The 19,154-nt window shown below is 42.2% G+C and overlaps 1 protein-coding gene across 1 annotated transcript in view; it reads left to right on the top strand.

Moving 5' to 3' along the window:
- Positions 1-19,154, top strand: part of LOC139766183 (chromosome-associated kinesin KIF4-like) — a 296,752-nt gene that overhangs the window by 154,915 nt on the left and 122,683 nt on the right. Inside the window, exon 16 of the mRNA XM_071694453.1 lies at positions 10,661-10,740. Coding sequence (XP_071550554.1) covers positions 10,661-10,740 — 80 coding nt within the window. The remainder of the gene's footprint in view (positions 1-10,660; positions 10,741-19,154) is intronic.

Genomic DNA, 19,154 nt, shown 5'->3' with positions numbered 1-19,154 from the left:
GAGACTTGTGTGAGGAAGTACCAGGAGAGACTGAGTACAGAATGGAAAAAGGTGAGAACACTGGAAGTAAGGGGAGTGGGGGAGGAATGGGATGTATTTAGGGAATCAGTGATGGATTGCACAAAAGATGCTTGTGGCATGAGAAGAGTGGGAGGTGGGTTGATTAGAAAGGGTAGTGAGTGGTGGGATGAAGAAGTAAGATTATTAGTAAAAGAGAAGAGAGAGGCATTTGGACGATTTTTACAGGGAAAAAATGCAATTGAGTGGGAGGTGTATAAAAGATAGAGACAGGAGGTCAAGAGAAAGGTGCAAGAGGTGAAAAAAAGGGCAAATGAGAGTTGGGGTGAGAGAGTATCATTAGATTTTAGGGAGAATAAAAAGATGTTTTGGAAGGAGGTAAATAAAGTGCGTAAGACAAGGGAGCAAATGGGAACTTCAGTGAAGGGCGCAAATGGGAACTTCAGTGAGGGCGCAAATGGGGTGATAACAAGTAGTGGTGATGTGAGAAGGAGATGGAGTGAGTATTTTGAAGGTTTGTTGAATGTGTTTGATGATAGAGTGGCAGATATAGGGCTGTTTTGGTCGAGGTGGTGTGCAAAGTGAGAGGGTTAGGGAAAATGATTTGGTAAACAGAGAAGAGGTAGTGAAAGCTTTGCGGAAGATGAAAGCCGGCAAGGCAGGAGGTTTGGATGGTATTGCAGTGGAATTTATTAAAAAAGGGGGTGACTGTATTATTGACTGGTTGGTAAGGTTATTTAATGTATGTATGACTCATGGTGAGGTGCCTGAGGATTGGCGGAATGCGTGTATAGTGCCATTGTACAAAGGCAAAGGGGATAAGAGTGAGTGCTCAAATTACAGAGGTATAAGTTTGTTGAGTATTCCTGGTAAATTATATGGGAGGGTATTGATTGAGAGGGTGAAGGCATGTACAGAGCATCAGATTGGGGAAGAGCAGTGTAGTTTCAGAAGTGGTAGAGGATGTGTGGATCAGGTGTTTGCTTTGAAGAATGTATGTGAGAAATACTTAGAAAAGCAAATGGATTTGTATGTAGCATTTATGGATCTGGAGAAGGCATATGATAGAGTTGATAGAGATGCTCTGTGGAAGGTATTAAGAATATGGTGTGGAAGGCAAGTTGTTAGAAGCAGTGAAAACTTTTTATTGAGGATGTAAGGCATGTGTACATGTAGGAAGAGAGGAGAGTGATTGGTTCTCAGTGAATGTAGGTTTGTGGCAGGGGTGTGTGATGTCTCCATGGTTGTTTAATTTGTTTATGGATGGGGTTGTTAGCAAGGCGAATGCAAGAGTTTTGGAAAGAGGGGCAAGTATGAAGTCTGTTGGGGATGAGAGAGCTTGGGAAGTGAGTCAGTTGTTGTTCGCTGATGATACAGCGCTGGTGGCTGATTCATGTGAGAAACTGCAGAAGCTGGTGACTGAGTTTGGTAAAGTGTGTGAAAGAAGAAAGTTAAGAGTAAATGTGAATAAGAGCAAGGTTAGTAGGTACAGTAGGGTTGAGGGTCAAGTCAATTGGGAGGTGAGTTTGAATGGAGAAAAACTGGAGGAAGTGATGTGTTTTAGATATCTGGGAGTGGATCTGGGAGCGGATGGAACCATGGAAGCGGAAGTGGATCATAGGGTGGGGGAGGGGGCGAAAATTCTGGGAGCCTTGAAGAATGTGTGGAAGTCGAGAACATTATCTCGGAAAGCAAAAATGAGTATGTTTTAAGGAATAGTGGTTCCAACAATGTTGTATGGTTGCGAGGCGTGGGCTATGGATAGAGTTGTGCGCAGGAGGATGGATGTGCTGGAAATGAGATGTTTGAGGACAATGTGTGGTGTGAGGTGGTTTGATCGAGTAAGTAACGTAAGGGTAAGAGAGATGTGTGGAAATAAAAAGAGCGTGGTTGAGAGAGCAGAAGAGGGTGTTTTGAAATGGTTTGGTCACATGGAGAGAATGAGTGAGGAAAGATTGACCAAGAGGATATATGTGTCGGAGGTGGAGGGAACGAGGAGAAGAGGGAGACCAAATTGGAGGTGGAAAGATAGAGTGAAAAAGATTTTGTGTGATCGGGGCCTGAACATGCAGGAGGGTGAAAGGAGGGCAAGGAATAGAGTGAATTGGAGCGATGTGGTATACCGGGGTTGACGTGCTGTCAGTGGATTGAATCGGGGCATGTGAAGCGTCTGGGGTAAACCATGGAAAGCTGTGTAGTTATGTATATTTTGCGTGTGTGGACGTATGTATATACATGTGTATGGGGGTGGGTTGGGCCATTTCTTTCGTCTGTTTCCTTGCGCTACCTCGCAAATGCGGGAGACAGCGACAAAGCAAAAAAAAGATAAAAAAAAATATATATATATATAATATATATATATATATATATATATATATATATATATATATATATATATATATATATATGTGTGTGTGTGTGTGTGTGTGTGTATGTACATATATGTCTGTGTGTGTATATATATGTATACGTTGAGATGTATATGTGCGTGTGTGGATGTGTATGTATATACATGTGTATGTGGGTTGGTTGGGCCGTTCTTTCGTCTGTTTCCTTGCACTACCTCACTAACACGGGAGACAGCGATAAAGTATATTAAAATAAGATAATATGTGTATGTGAGTGGTTGTGTCTCTCTTAGTCTGTTTCCTAATGCTATCTTGCTAACACATGATATGGCAATCAGGTACAAAAGAAAGATTTTTTTTTTTTTTATTATTATACTTTGTCACTGTCTCCTGCGTTAGCGAGGTAGCGCAGGGAAACAGATGAAAGAATGGCCCAACCCACCCACATACACATGTATATACATACATGCCCACACATGCACAAATACATTTACCTATACATTTCAAATGTATATATACATATACTTTTTTATTCATTTATTTATTTTGCTTTGTCACTGTCTCCCGTGTTAGCGAGGTAGTGCATGGAAACAGACGAAAGAATTGCCGAACCCACCCACATACACATGTGTACATACACGTCCACACACAGCACATATACATACCTATACATCTCAATGTATACATATATATATACACACAGACATATACATATATACCCATGTACATAATTCATATTGTCTGCCTTTATTCATTCCCATCGCCACCCCGCCACACATGGAATAACAATACCCTCCCGCCTCATGTGTGCGAGGTAGCGCTAGGAAAAGACAACAAAGGCCCCATTCGTTCACACTGTCTCTAGCTGTCATGTAATAATGCACCGAAACCACAGCTCCCTTTCCACATCCAGGCCCCACAAAACTTTCCATGGTTTACCCCAGACGCTTCACATGCCCTGGTTCAATCCATTGGCAGCACGTTGACCTCAATATACCACATCGTTCCAATTCACTCTATTCCTTGCACGCCTTTCACCCTCCTGCATGTTCAAGCCCCGACCACTCAAAATCTTTTTCACTCCAACTTTCCACCTCCAGTTTGGTCTCCCTCTTCTCCTCATTCCCTCCACCTCTGACACATATATCCTCTTGGTCAATCTTTCCTCACTCATTCTCTCCATGTGACCAAACCATTTCAAAACACCCTCTTTTGCTCTCTCAACCACACTCTTTTTATTACCACACATCTCTCTTACCCTATTATTACTTACTTGATCAAACCACCTCACACCACATGTTGTCCTCAAACATCTCATTTCCAGCACATCCACTCTCCTGCGCACAACTCTATCCATAGCCCACGCCTCGCAACCATACAACATTGTTGGAACCACTATTCCTTCAAACATACCCATTTTTGCTTTCCGAGATAATGTTCTCGACTTCCACACATTCTTCAAGGCTCCCAGAATTTTCGCCCCCTCCCCAACCCTATGACTCACTTCCGCTTCCATGGTTCCATCCGCTGCCAAATCCACTCCCAGATGTCTAAAACACATCACTTCCTCCAGTTTTTCTCCATTCAAACTTACCTCCCAAATTACTTGACCCTCAACCCTACTGTACCTAATAACCTTGCTCTTATTCACATTTACTCTCAGCTTTCTTCTTTCACACACTTTACCAAACTCAGTCACTAACTTCTGCAGTTTCTCACATGAATCAGCCACCAGCGCTCTATCATCAGCGAACAACAACTGACTCACTTGGGAATTCCCAAGCTCTCTCATCTACAACAGACAGCATACTTGCCCATTTTTCCAAAACTCTTGCATTCACCTCCCTAACCACCCCATCCATAAACAAATTAAACAACCATGGAGACATCACACACCCCTGCCGCAAACCTACATTCACTGAGAACCAATCACTTTCCTCTCTTCCTACATGTACACATGCCTTACATCCTCGATAATAACTTTTCACTGCTTCTAACAACTTGCCTCCCACACCATATGTTCTTAGTACCTTCCACAGAGCATCTCTATCAACTCTATCATATGCCTTCTCCAGATCCATAAATGCTTCATACAAATCCATTTGCTTTTCCAAGTATTTCTCACATACATTCTTCAAAGCAAACACCTGATTCACACATCCTCTACCACTTCTGAAACCACACTGCTCTTCCCCAGTCTGATGCTCTGTACATGCCTTCACCCTCTCAATCAATACCCTCCCATATAATTTACCAGGCATACTCAACAAACTTATACCTCTGTAATTTGAGCACTCACTCTTATCCCCTTTGCCTTTGTACAATGGCACTATGCAAGCATTCCGCCAATCCTCAGGCACCTCACCATGAATCATACATACATTGAATAACCTTACCAACCAGTCAACAATACAGTCACCCCCTTTTTTAATAAATTCCACTGCAATACCATCCAAATCCACTGCCTTGCCAGCTTTCATCTTCCGCAAAGCTTTTACTACCTCTTCTCTGTTTACCAAATCATTTTCCCTAACCCTCTCACTTTGCACACCACCTCGACCAAAACACCCTATATCTGTCACTCTATCATCAAACGCATTCAACAAACCTTCAAAATAATCACTCCATCTCCTTCTCACATCACCACTACTTGTTATCACCTCCCCATTAGCCCCCTTCACTGAAGTTCCCATTTGTTCCCTTGTCTTACGCACTTTATTTACTTCCTTCCAAAACATCTTTTTATTCTCCCTAAAATTTAATGATACTCTCTGACCCCAAGTCTCATTTGCCCTCTTTTTCACCTCTTGCACCTTTCTCTTGTCCTCCTGCCTCTTTCTTTTATACATCTCCCACTCAATTGCCATTTTTCCCTGCAAAAATCGTCCACATGCATCTCTCTTCTCTTTCACTAATAACCTTACTTCTTCATCCCACCACTCACTACCCTCTCTAATCTGCCCACCTCCCACGCTTCTCATGCCACAAGCATCTTTTGCGCAAGCCATCACTTCTTCCCTAGATACATCCCATTCCTCCCCCACTCCCCTTACGTCCTTTGTTCTCACCGTTTTCCATTCTATATTCAGTCTCTCCTGGTACTTCTTCACACAAGTCTCCTTCCCAAGCTCACTTATTCTCACCACTCTTCACCCCAACATTCTCTCTTCTTTTCGGAAAACCTCTACAAATATCACCTTCATACCCACAAGATAATGATTAGACATCCCTCCAGTTGCTCCTCTCAGCACATTAACATCCAGAAGTCTCTCTTTCGCACGCCTATCAGTTAACACGTAATCCAGTAACGCTCTCTGGCCATCTATCCAACTTACATACATATACTTATGTATATCTCTTTTTAACCAGGTATTCCCAATCACCAGTCCTTTTTCAGCACATAAATGTACAAGCTCTTCACCATTTCCATCACTGAACACCCCATGTATACCAATTATTCCCTCAACTGCCACATTACTCACCTTTGCATTCAAATCACCCAACACTATAACCCGGTCTCGTGCATCAAAACCACTAACACACTCATTCAGCTGCTCCCAAAACACTTGCCTCTCATGATCTTTCTTCTCATGCCCAGGTGCATATGCATCAATAATCAACTATCTCTCTCCATCAACTTTCAGTTTTACCCATATCAATTTAGAGTTTACTTTCTTACACTCTGTCGCATACTCCCACCACTCCTGTGTCAGGAGTAGTGCTACTCCTTCCCTTGCTCTTGTCCTCTCACTAACCCCTGACTTTACTCCCAAGACATTCCCAAACCACTCTTCCCCTTTACCCTTGAGCTTCGTTTCACTCAGAGCCAAAACATCCGGGTTCCTTTCCTCAAACATGCTACCTATCTCTCCTTTTTTCTCATCTTGGTTACATCCACACACATTTAGACACCCCAGTCTGAGCCTTCGAGGAGGATGAGCAGCTCCCCGCATGACTCCTTCTTCTGTTTCCCCTTTTAGAAAGTTGTAATACAAGGAGGGGAGGGTTTCCAGCCCCCCGCTCCCGTCCACTTTAGTTGCCTTCTACGACGCGTGAGGAATGCGTGGAAAGTATTCTTTCTCTCCTATCCCCATATATGTACACAGACAAATACATATTTACACATGTACATATTCATACTTGCTGCCCTTAGCCATTCCCGTCGCCATCCCGCCACACATGAAATGGCACCCTTGTCCTCCCACGCACATGCGAGGTAGCACTAGGAAAAGACAACAGAGGCCACATTCATTCACACTCAGTCCCTAGGTGTCATGTATAATGCACCGAAACCATAGCTCCCTTTCCACATCCAGGCCCCACAAAACTTTTCATGGTTTACCCCAGACACATCATATGCCCTGGTTCAATCCATTGACAGCACATCGACCCCAGTATACCACATCATTCCAATTCACTCTATTCCTTGCACACCTTTCACCCTCCTGCATGTTCAGGCCCCGATTGCTCAAAATCTTTTTCACTCCATCTTTCCTCCTCCAGTTTGTTCTCCCACTTCTTGTTTCCTCCACCTCTGACATATATATCCTCTTTGTCAATCTTTCCTCGCACATTCTCTCCATGTGACCAAACCATTTCAACACATCCTCCTCTGCTCTCTCAACCGCAGTCTTTTTATTACCACACATTTTTCTTACCCTTTCATTACTTACTCGATCAAACCACCTCACACCACATATTGTCCTCCAACATCTCATTTCCAACACATCCACCCTCCTCTGCACAACCCTATCTATAGCCCATGCCTCGCAACCATATAACATTTTTGGAACCACCATTCCTTCAAACACCCATTTTTGCTTTCCGAGATAATGTTCTCGCTTTCGACATTCTTCAACGCTCCCAGAACCTTTCAATCCCTCCCCTACCCTGTGACTCACTTCCACTTCTATGGTTCCATCCATTGCCAAATCCACTCCCAGATATCTAAAACACTTCACTTCCTCCAGTTTTTCTCCATTCAAACTTACCTCCCAATTGACTTGTCCCTCAACCCTACTGTACCTAATAACCTTGCTCTTATTCACATTTACTCTCAGGTTCTTCTTTCACACACTTTACCAAACTCAGTCACCAGCTTTTGCAGTTTCTCACATGAATCAGCCACCAGCGCTGTATCATCAGCAAACAACAGCTGACTCACTTCCCAAGCCCTCTCATCCAGAACTGACTGCATACTTGCCCCTCTCTCCAAAACTCTTGCGTTCACCTCCCTGACAACCCCCTCCAATAACAAACATCCACGGAGACATCACACACCCCTGCCGCAAACCGAAATTCACTGGGAATCAATTACTTTCTTCTCTTCCTACTCGTACACATGCCTTACATCCTTGATAAAAACTTCTCACTGCTTCTAGCAACTTGCCTCCCACACCATATACTCTTAATACCTTCCACAGAGCATCTTTATCTACTCTATCATATGCCTTCTCCAGATCCATAAATGCTACATACAAATCCATTTGTTTTTCTAAGTATTTCTCACATACATTCTTCAAAGTAAACACTTTATCCACACATCCTCTACCACTTCTGAAACCACACTGCTCCTCCCCAATCTGATGCTCTGTCCATGCCTTCACCCTCTCAGTCAATACCCTCCCATATAATTTCCCAGGAATACTCAACATACTTATACTTCTGTAATTTGAACACTCACCTTTATCCCCTTTGCCTTTGTACAATGGCACTATGCATGCATTCTGCCAATCCTCAGGTACTTCACTATGAGCCATACATACACTGAATATCCTCAGCAACCAGTCAACAACAACAGTCACCCCCTTTTTTAATAGATTCCACTGCAGTACGATCCAAACCTGCCGCCTTGCTGGCTTTCATCTTCCGCAAAGCTTTCAGTACCTCTTCTTTGTTTACCAAATTATTCTTCCTAACCCTCTCACTTTGCACACCACCTCGACCAAAACACCCTATATCTGCTACTCTATCATGTAACACATTCAACAAACCTTCAGAATACTCACTCCATCTCCTTCTCACATCACCACTACTTGTTATTACCTCCCCATTAGCCCCCTTCACCGATGTTTCCATTTGTTCTCTTGTCTTACGCACTTTATTTACCTTCTTCCAAAACATCTTTATATTTTCCATAAAATTTAATGATACTCTTTCACCCCAACTCTCATTTGCCCTCTTTTTCACCTCACGCACCTTTCTCTTGACCTCCTGCCTCTTTCTTTTGTACATCTTCCAGTCATTTGCATTATTTCCCTGCAAAAATCGTCCAAATGCCTCTTACTTCCTACTTCTCACCACTCACTACACTTTCTAATCTGCCCACCTCCCATGTTTCTCATGCCACAAGCATCTTTTGCGCAAGCCATCTCTGCTTCCCTAAATACATCCCATTCCTCAACATTCCCCTTACGTCCTTTGCTCTCACCGTTTTCCACTCTGCACTCAGTCTCTCCTGGTACTTCCTCACACACGTCTCCTTCCCAAGCTCACTTACTCTCACCACTCTCTTCACCCCAGCATTCTTTTCTTTTCGGAAAACCTCAACAAATCTTCACCTTCACTTCCACAAGATAATGATCAGACATCCCTCCAGTTGCACCTCTCAGCACATTAACATCCAAAAGTCTCTCTTTCCTGCGCCTATCAATTAACACATAATCCAATAACGCTCTCTGGCCATCTCTCGTAATTACATACATATACTAATGTATATATCTCTTTTTAAACCAGGTATTCCCAATCACCAGACCTTTTTCAGTACCTAAATCTACAAGCTCTTCACCATTTCCATTTATAACACTGAACACCCCATGTACACCAACTATTCCCTCAACTGCCACATTACTCACCTTTGCATTCAAATCACCCATCACTATAACCCAGTCTCGTTCATGAAAATTACTAACACACTCACTCAGCTGCTCCCAAAACACTTGCTTCTCATGATCTTTCTTCTCATGCCCACGTGCATAGGCACCAATAATCACCCATCTCTGACCATCCACTTTCAGTTTTACCCATATCTATGTAGAGTTTACTCTCTTACACTCTATCATGTACTCCCACAACTTCTGTTTCAGGAGTAGTGCTCCTCCTTCCTTGCTCTTGTCCTCTCTCCAATCTCTGACTTTACTCCCAAAACATTCCCAAACCACTCTTCTCCTTTGCCCTTGAGCTTCATTTTACTCAGAGCCAAAACACCCATGTTCTTTTCCTCAAACTTATTACCTATCTCTCCTTTTTTCTCATCTTGGTTATATTCACACACATTTAGACACCCCAATCTGAGCGTTCGAGGAGGATGAGCACTCCCTGCATTTCCCCTTTTAGAAAGTTTAAATACAAGGAAGTGGGGATTTCTCGCCCCCTGCTCCCGTCCCCTTTAGTCGCCTTCTACGACGCAGGGAATGTGTGGGAAGTATTCTTTTTCCCCTATCCCCAGGAAGAAAAGAAAAATGTGTAAACATGAAAACTATGAAGATCAGATAGAAGTGTCCTTACATTGTGGCATGAAGTCAGAAAGTGTGATCAGAAGGGGTGCTTAAATTAAGACATCGCTGTATACTATTACTTCTTAACTGAGAGATTAGAAAAAATAGTTTGGTTTTCAGAAAGCTTAAAGTTTTTTGGGCTACATATTACTTGTACATTCTTGACAAGTTCTAACTCTGTAGGAAGGTTTCCTATTCACTTTGACCCAATAATTTACTCCTCCAGCATGATCACCCTCTCTGACAGCTTTGCAAAACTTAGAAAGCTATATGATAAAGATATGAAGTTATTAATTGGGGTTCTCCATGTGTAAAGCTTTCTTATATGCACAAATAGGTCTTAATATAGAACCATCCTTCCATGTATTTTATTAACCCATTAGTAAAAAAAAGTAAAAAGAAAGTCTTTCTTTCAAACTGTTCACCAATTCCCGCATTAGCGAGGTAGTGTTAAGAACAGAGGACTGGGCCTTTGAAGGAATATCCTCACCTGGCCCCCTTCTCTGTTCCTTCTTTTGGAAAATTAAAAGAAAAAAAATGAGAGGGGAGGATTTCCAGCCCCCCGCTCCCTCCCCTTTTAGTCGCCTTCTACAACACGCAGGGAATACGTGGGAAATATTCTTTCTTCTCTATCCCCCTGGGATAGGGGAGAAATCTTTGGATTTGTATAATTTATTGTTTACTTCTTATTTGAAACAAAATATATTTTTATCTGTTTTATTGAGATAATCTTTAGCAAAATGAAGTATGCATTTGGCTTTCTTGTTTGGTTTTGAATCTTTTTTCATTTTTCCTCAGGATGCAATGGCAGTGCAGAAGGCTGGTGTTGAGAAAAGAGCAGCTTCACGTGATGTTGGTAATACTGGTAATCGTGTTAGGTGAGTTGACCATTTTTGCCTTTCTCCCCCTTAGTGAGGTAGTGTTAGGAACAGATGAACAATAGTTGCATTCGCTTACATTCACATATATGTGCCAAAACAAGACCCTATCATCCATAGGGTTTACCTTGACCACTTCATATCTCAAGGTACAGCCCACTGGCAGCATGATGTCCACCATATACTACATTAATCCAGCTTTTTCTGTTTACATGTCTCTCACCATTCTGAATGAATAATCAAGCCCCAGTACCCCAAAGCCTCTTTTGTCCATCCTTACATATGCATCTTCCCCTTCTCTTGCTTTCTCCACTTCTTATATATGGATCAGTTGCCATTCTTCACTCATTTTTTACTATCTGCCAAAATCATATCAGCACACCCTGGTCTGTTGTGTCAGTCAGCAGCGAGGGTGTGTCACAGTGAAATATAGCCTCAATATGATTATCATCCAACTGGATACAAGCTGCAGGAAGCTGTGTGTGAGAAAGACTTGGGAGTTGACTTTGTCCCTGACTTATCGCCAGAGTCCCGCTTTAGGAGGAGAGTTGAGACCATCTGCTGAAATACATTAGAACTACATTCGAGTTCATGGATAAGGAAATATTCAGCATGTTCATTTCATATGTGAGGCTAGAACTAGAATGTTTTTAAAGTTTGGCCACTGTATCTAAAAAAGTACTTAGAGCTAATAGAGGTGCAGAGGAAAGCATCAGAGATGTTACTGGGATTAAGAGAGCTGAATCTCAGGGAAAGGATAGGACTTTAGTTTTGCCCATTTTGGAAGAGAGAAGAGTGAGGTTGGCCTGATTAGAATGTTTTAGTCTTTAAAATAGATTCATGTCATAGACAGAGAACATTCCTTTGAGAGATGTAGGGATAGAGCAACCAGAGGACATAGCATGGAATTAAGCAAGAAACTTGATAAAAAAGATGAAGTACTTTTATTGTATATGAGTGGTTGATGAATGCATTAGAATGACTGAAGATGTGTTTAATTCTGAAAGTATACAGAAATTTAAGAAGGTGTTCAGTGGAGAAAGTTCAAGAGATAGGGTCCCACAGGTGTAAAGTTCTATCTCCATACAGTATGAATAAGTAATTACAGCACTTTTCATCCTAAGAATTTTATTTGCAACATAACAACCTTCCCTTCTTTTGTACTTAAAGACCACACGTTATCCATGCAACACTGTTGGGACTACTCTACCTTCAAATGCTTAGAGCATCATTAAGAAACACAATGAACTTATATCAGATGCAGTTACTGAAAAATCAAGCATTATTGCAATCTCAAAAATGTGGGTAAACTCTGAGAATAAACACTTAATTGCTGGGTTAGTAATACGCGGATACAAACTATTTACGAAAGATCACTTGTACAGGGTAGGTGGTGGAGTTTTGATCTATGTTGATAGCAGTCTAAATGCTTTTCAGATAAGCAAAGTAGACACACACACTTACAACTCTCTTTATATTGACATGACCAATGAAGCTAAAAGTAAACTTCGTCTCGACATTATTTACAGACCTCCTAAGCAAAAAGAAGACGATAAGATATTATACAATGAAATGAAAACTATGATAAACCGTAAAGAGTTTATAATAGTAGGAGCCTTCAACAGTCCAAACATAAACTGGAACACATTAACAGGTGACCAAGAGGGAACGAGACTAATGGAACTGATTGAAGATGCTTTTTTAGAACAGTAAATTAAAAAACCAACTAGAAGTGAAAAATATTCTTGATCTTGTCCTCACCAGTGACACAAACTTAACCATCTCTAACAAAGGAAACGAGTTTTTCAAACAGCATTCACAGTTTGATTAGATTAGAGATAAATTTAGAGTATGAAATAAATGACAATAAGCTCTTGATTCCAGATTATAGGCAAGCATATATTGTGGATAGGGGAGAAAGAATACTTCCCTTGCATTCCTTGTGTATCGTAGAAGGCGACTAAAGGGGACGGGAGCGGGGGGCTGGAAACCCTCCCCTCCTTGTATTTTAACTTTCTGAAAGGGGAAACAGAAGAAGGAGTCACGCGGGGAGTAACCAAGATGAGAAAAAAGGAGAGATTGGTAGTATATTTGAGAAAAGGAACCTGAATGTTTTGGCTCTGAGTGAAAGGAAGCTCAAGAGTAAAGGGGAAGAGTGGTTTGGGAATGTCTTGGGAGGAAAGTCAGGGGTTAGTGAGAGGACAAAAGCAAGGGAAGGAGTAGCACTACTCCTGAAACAGGAGTGGTGGGAGTATATGAAAGAAGTAAACTCTAGATTGATATTGGTAAAACTGAAAGTTGATGGAGAGAGATGGGTGATTATTGGTGCATATGCACCTGGGCATGAGAAGAAAGATTATGAAAGGCAAGTGTTTTGGGAGCAGCTAAGTGAGCGTGTTTGTAGTTTTGATGCACGAGACCGGGTTATAGTGACGGGTGATTTGAATGCAAAGGTGAGTAATGTGGCAGTTGAGGGAATGATTGGTGTACTGCAACTGGAGGGATGTCTGATCATTATCTTGTGGAGGTGAAGGTGAATATTTGTAGAGGTTTTCAGAAAAGAAGAGAGAATGTTGCGGTGAAGAGACAGGTGAGAGTAAGTGAGCTTGGGAAGGAGACTTGTGTGAGGAAGTACCAGGAGAGACTGAGTACAGAATGGAAAAGGTGAGAACAAAGGAGGTAAGGGGAGTGGGGGAGGAATGGGATGTATTTAGGGAAACAGTGATGGCTTGCGCAAAAGATACTTGTGGCATGAGAAGCGTTAGAGGTGGGCAGATTAGAAAGAGTAGTGAGTGGTGGGATGAAGAAGTAAGATTATTAGTGAAAGAGAAGAGAGAGGCATTTGGACGATTTTTGTAGGGAAATAATGCAAATGAGTGGGAGATGTATAAAAGAAAGAGGCAGGAGGTCAAGAGAAAGGTGCAAGAGGTGAAAAAGAGGGCAAATGAGAGTTGGGTTGAGAGAGTATCATTAAATTTTAGGGAGAATAAAAAGATGTTTTGGAAGGGGGTAAATAAAGTGCTTAAGACAAGGGAACAAATGGGAACTTCAGTGAAGGGGCTAATGGGGAGGTGATAACAAGTAGTGGTGATGTGAGAAGGAGATGGAGTGAGTATTTTGAAGGTTTGTTGAATGTGTTTGATGATAGAGTGGCAGATATAGGGTGTTTTGGTCAAGGTGGTGTGCAAAGTGAGAGGGCTAGGGAGAATGACTTGGTAAACAGAGTAGAGGTAGTAAAAGCCTTGCGGAAGATGAAAGCCAGCAAGGCAGCAGGTTTGGATGCTATTGCAGTGGAATTTAATAAAAAAGGGGGTGACTGTATTGTTGACTGGTTGGTAAGGTTATTTAATGTATGTATGACTCATGGTGAGGTGCCTGAGGATTGGCGGAATCCTTGCATAGTGCCATTGTATGAGATGAAAGCCGGCAAGGCAGTGGGTTTGGATGGTATTGCTGTGGAATTTATTCAAAAAGGGGGTGACTGTATTGTTGACTGGTTGGTAAGGTTATTTAATGTATGTATGACTCATGGTGAAGTGCCTGAGGATTGGCGGAGTGTTTGCATAGTGCCATTGTACAAAGGCAAAGGGGATAAAAGTGAGTGCACAAATTACAGAGGTAAAAGTTTGCTGGGAATGTCTTGGGAGTAAAGTCAGGGATTAGTGAGAGGACAAGAGCAAGGGAAGGAGTAGCAGTATATATATATATATATATATATATATATATATATATATATATATATATATATATATATATATATATATATTATCCCTGGGGATAGGGGAGAAAGAATACTTCCCACGTATTCCCTGCGTGTCGTAGAAGGCGACTAAAAGGGGAGGGAGCGGGTGGCTGGAAATCCTCCCCTTTCTTGTTTTTTTTAATTTTCCAAAAGAAGGAACAGAGAAGGGGGTCAGGTGAGGATATTCTCTCTAAGGCCCAGTTCTCTGTTCTTAATGCTACCTCGCTAACGCGGGAAATGGCAAATAGTATGAAAAAAAAAATATATATATATATATATATATATATATATATATATATATATATATATATATGTAAGTAGGAGAGATGGCCAGAGAGCGTTATTGGATTACGTGTTAATTGACAGGCGTGCGAAAGAGAGACTTTTGGATGTTAATGTGCTGAGAGGTTCAACTGGAGGGATGTCTGATCATTATCTTGTGGAGGCTAAGGTGAAGATTAGTATGGGTTTTCAGAAAAGAGGAGTGAATGTTGGGGTGAAGAAGGTGGTGAGAGTAAGTGAGCTTGGGAAGGAGACCTGTGTGGGGAAGTACCTGGAGAGACTGTGTACAGAATGGAAAAAGGTGAGAACAATGGAAGTAAGGGGAGTGGGGGAGGAATGGGATGTATTTAGGGAATCAGTGATGGATTGCGCAAAAGATGCTTGTGGCATGAGAAGAGTGGGAGGTGGGCTGTTTAGAAAGGGTAGTGAGTGGTGGGATGAAGAAGTAAGAGTATTAGTGAAAGAGAAGAGAGAGGCATTTGGACGATTTTTGCAGGGAAAAAATGCAATTGAGTGGGAGAAGTATAAAAGAAAGAGACAGGAGGTCAAGAGAAAGGTGGAAGAGGTGAAAAAAAGGGCAAATGAGAGTTGGGGTGAGAGACTATCAGTAAATTTTAGGGAGAATAAAAAGATGTTCTGGAAGGAGGTAAATAGGGTGCGTAAGACAAGGGAGCAAATGGGAACTTCAGTGAAGGGCGTAAATGGGGAGGTGATAACAAGTAGCGGTGATGTGAGAAGGAGATGGAATGAGTATTTTGAAGGTTTGTTGAATGTGTCTGATGACAGAGTGGCAGATATAGGGTGTTTGGGTCGAGGTGGTGTGCAAAGTGAGAGGGTTAGGGAAAATGATTTGGTAAACAGAGAAGAGGTAGTAAAAGCTTTGCGGAAGATGAAAGCCGGCAAGGCAGCAGGTTTGGATGGTATTGCAGTGGAATTTATTAAAAAAGGGGGTGACTGTATTGTTGACTGGTTGGTAAGGTTATTTAATGTATGTATGACTCATGGTGAGGTGCCTGAGGATTGGCGGAATGCGTGCATAGTGCCATTGTACAAAGGCAAAGGGGATAAGAGTGAGTGCTCAAATTACAGAGGTATAAGTTTGTTGAGTATTCCTGGTAAATTATATGGGAGGGTATTGATTGAGAGGGTGAAGGCATGTACAGAGCATCAGATTGGGGAAGAGCAGTGCGGTTTCAGAAGTGGTAGAGGATGTGTGGATCAGGTGTTTGCTTTGAAGAATGTATGTGAGAAATACTTAGAAAAGCAAATGGATTTGTATGTAGCATTTATGGATCTGGAGAAGGCATATGATAGAGTTGATAGAGATGCTCTGTGGAAGGTATTAAGAATATATGGTGTAGGAGGAAAGTTGTTAGAAGCAGTGAAAAGTTTTTATCGAGGATGTAAGGCATGTGTACGTGTAGGAAGAGAGGAAAGTGATTGGTTCTCAGTGAATGTAGGTTTGCGGCTGGGGTGTGTGATGTCTCCATGGTTGTTTAATTTGTTTATGGATGGGGTTGTAAGGGAGGTAAATGCAAGAGTCCTGGAAAGAGGGGCAAGTATGAAGTCTGTTGGGGATGAGAGAGCTTGGGAAGTGAGTCAGTTGTTGTTTGCTGATGATACAGCGCTGGTGGCTGATTCATGTGAGAAACTGCAGAAGCTGGTGACTGAGTTTGGTAAAGTGTGTGGAAGAAGAAAGTTGAGAGTAAATGTGAATAAGAGCAAGGTTATTAGGTACAGTAGGGGTGAGGGTCAAGTCAATTGGGAGGTGAGTTTGAATGGAGAAAAACTGGAGGAAGTGAAGTGTTTTAGATATCTGGGAGTGGATCTGTCAGCGGATGGAACCATGGAAGCGGAAGTGGATCATAGGGTGGGGGAGGGGGCGAAAATTTTGGGAGCCTTGAAAAATGTGTGGAAGTCGAGAACATTATCTCGGAAAGCAAAAATGGGTATGTTTGAGGGAATAGTGGTTCCAACAATGTTGTATGGTTGCGAGGCGTGGGCTATGGATAGAGATGTGCGCAGGAGGATGGATGTGCTGGAAATGAGATGTTTGAGGACAATGTGTGGTGTGAGGTGGTTTGATCGAGTAAGTAACGTAAGGGTAAGAGAGATGTGTGGAAATAAAAAGAGCGTGGTTGAGAGAGCAGAAGAGGGTGTTTTGAAATGGTTTGGGCACATGGAGAGAATGAGTGAGGAGAGATTGACCAAGAGGATATATGTGTCGGAGGTGGAGGGAACGAGGAGAAGAGGGAGACCAAATTGGAGGTGGAAAGATGGAGTGAAAAAGATTTTGTGTGATCGGGGCCTGAACATGCAGGAGGGTGAAAGGAGGGCAAGGAATAGAGTGAATTGGAGTCATGTGGTATACAGGGGTTGACGTGCTGTCAGTGGATTGAATCAAGGCATGTGAAGCGTCTGGGGTAAACCATGGAAAGCTGTGTAGGTATGTATATTTGCGTGTGTGGACGTGTGTATGTACATGTGTATGGGGGGGGGGTTGGGCCATTTCTTTCGTCTGTTTCCTTGCGCTACCTCGCAAACGCGGGAGACAGCGACAAAGTATTAAAAAAAAAAAAAAAAAAAATATATATATATATATATATATATATATATATATATATATATATATATATATTTTTTCAAACTATTTGCCATTTCCCGCATTAGCGAGGTAGCGTTAAGAACAGAGGACTGGGCCATTGAGGGAATATCTTCACCTGGCCCCCTTCTCTGTTCCTTATTTTGGAAAATTAAAAAAAATTGAGAGGAGAGGATTTCCAGCCCCCCGCTCCCTCCCCTTTTAGTCGCCTTCTACGACATGCAGGGAATATATATATATATGTATATATACATTTTTTTTTATACCTCGTCGCTGTCTCCCGCGTTTGCGAGGTAGCGCAAGGAAACAGACGAAAGAAATGGCCCAACCCCCCCCCATACACATGTACATACACACGTCCACACACGCAAATATACATACCTACACAGCTTTCCATGGTTTACCCCGGACGCTTCACATGCCTTGATTCAATCCACTGACAGCACGTCAACCCCTGTATACCACATCGCTCCAATTCACTCTATTCCTTGCCCTCCTTTCACCCTCCTGCATGTTCAGGCCCCGATCACACAAAATCCTTTTCACTCCATCTTTCCACCTCCAATTTGGTCTCCCTCTTCTCCTCGTTCCCTCCACCTCCGACACATATATCCTCTTGGTCAATCTTTCCTCACTCATTCTCTCCATGTGCCCAAACCATTTCAAAACACCCTCTTCTGCTCTCTCAACCACGCTCTTTTTATTTCCACACATCTCTCTTACCCTTACGTTACTTACTCGATCAAACCACCTCACACCACACATTGTCCTCAAACATCTCATTTCCAGCACATCCATCCTCCTGCGAACAACTCTATCCATAGCCCACGCCTCGCAACCATACAACATTGTTGGAACCACTATTCCTTCAAACATACCCATTTTTGCTTTCCAGGATAATGTTCTCGACTTCCACACATATATATACATATATATATATATTATTATATTTCATTTTGCTTTGTCGCTGTCTCCCGTGTTTGCGAGGTAGCGCAAGGAAACAGACGAAAGAAATGGCCCAACCCATCCCCATACACATGTATATACACACACGTCCACACACGCAAATATACATACCTATACATCTTAATGCACACATGTATATACACACATAGACACATACATTTATACCAATGCACACAATTCACACTGTCTGCCTTTATTCATTCCCATCGCCACCTCGCCACACATGGAATACCATCCCCCTCCCCTCTCATGTGTGCAGGGTAGCGCTAGGAAAAGACAACAAAGGCCTCATTCGTTCACACTCAGTCTCTAGCTGTCATGCAATAATGCCCGAAACCACAGCTCCCTTTCCACATCCAGGCCCCACACAGCTTTCCATGGTTTACCCCAGACGCTTCACATGCCTTGATTCAATCCACTGACAGCACATCAACCCTGGTATACCACATCGATCCAATTCACTCTATTCCTTGCCCTCCTTTCACCCTCCTGCATGTTCAGGCCCCGATCACACAAAATCTTTTTCACTCCATCTCTCCACCTCCAATTTGGTCTCCCACTTCTCCTCGTTCCCTCCACCTCCGACACACACACACACACACACACATATATATATATATAAATAATAAATATAATATATATATATATATATATATATATATATATATATATATATATATATATATATATATATGTCTCGTTTTTTTTTTTTTTCAATTTTCCAAAAGAAGGAACAGAGAAGGGGGGCCAGGTGAGGATATTCCCTCAAAGGCCCAGTCCTCTGTTCTTAACGCTACCTCTCTATTGCGGGAAATGGCGAAT

The sequence above is a fragment of the Panulirus ornatus genome, chromosome 57 (genome assembly GCF_036320965.1).
Source record: "Panulirus ornatus isolate Po-2019 chromosome 57, ASM3632096v1, whole genome shotgun sequence".
NCBI lineage: Eukaryota > Metazoa > Arthropoda > Malacostraca > Decapoda > Palinuridae > Panulirus > Panulirus ornatus.
The sequence above is the reverse complement of the archived record's forward strand: the minus strand, read 5'-3'. Positions and strand labels throughout refer to the sequence as shown.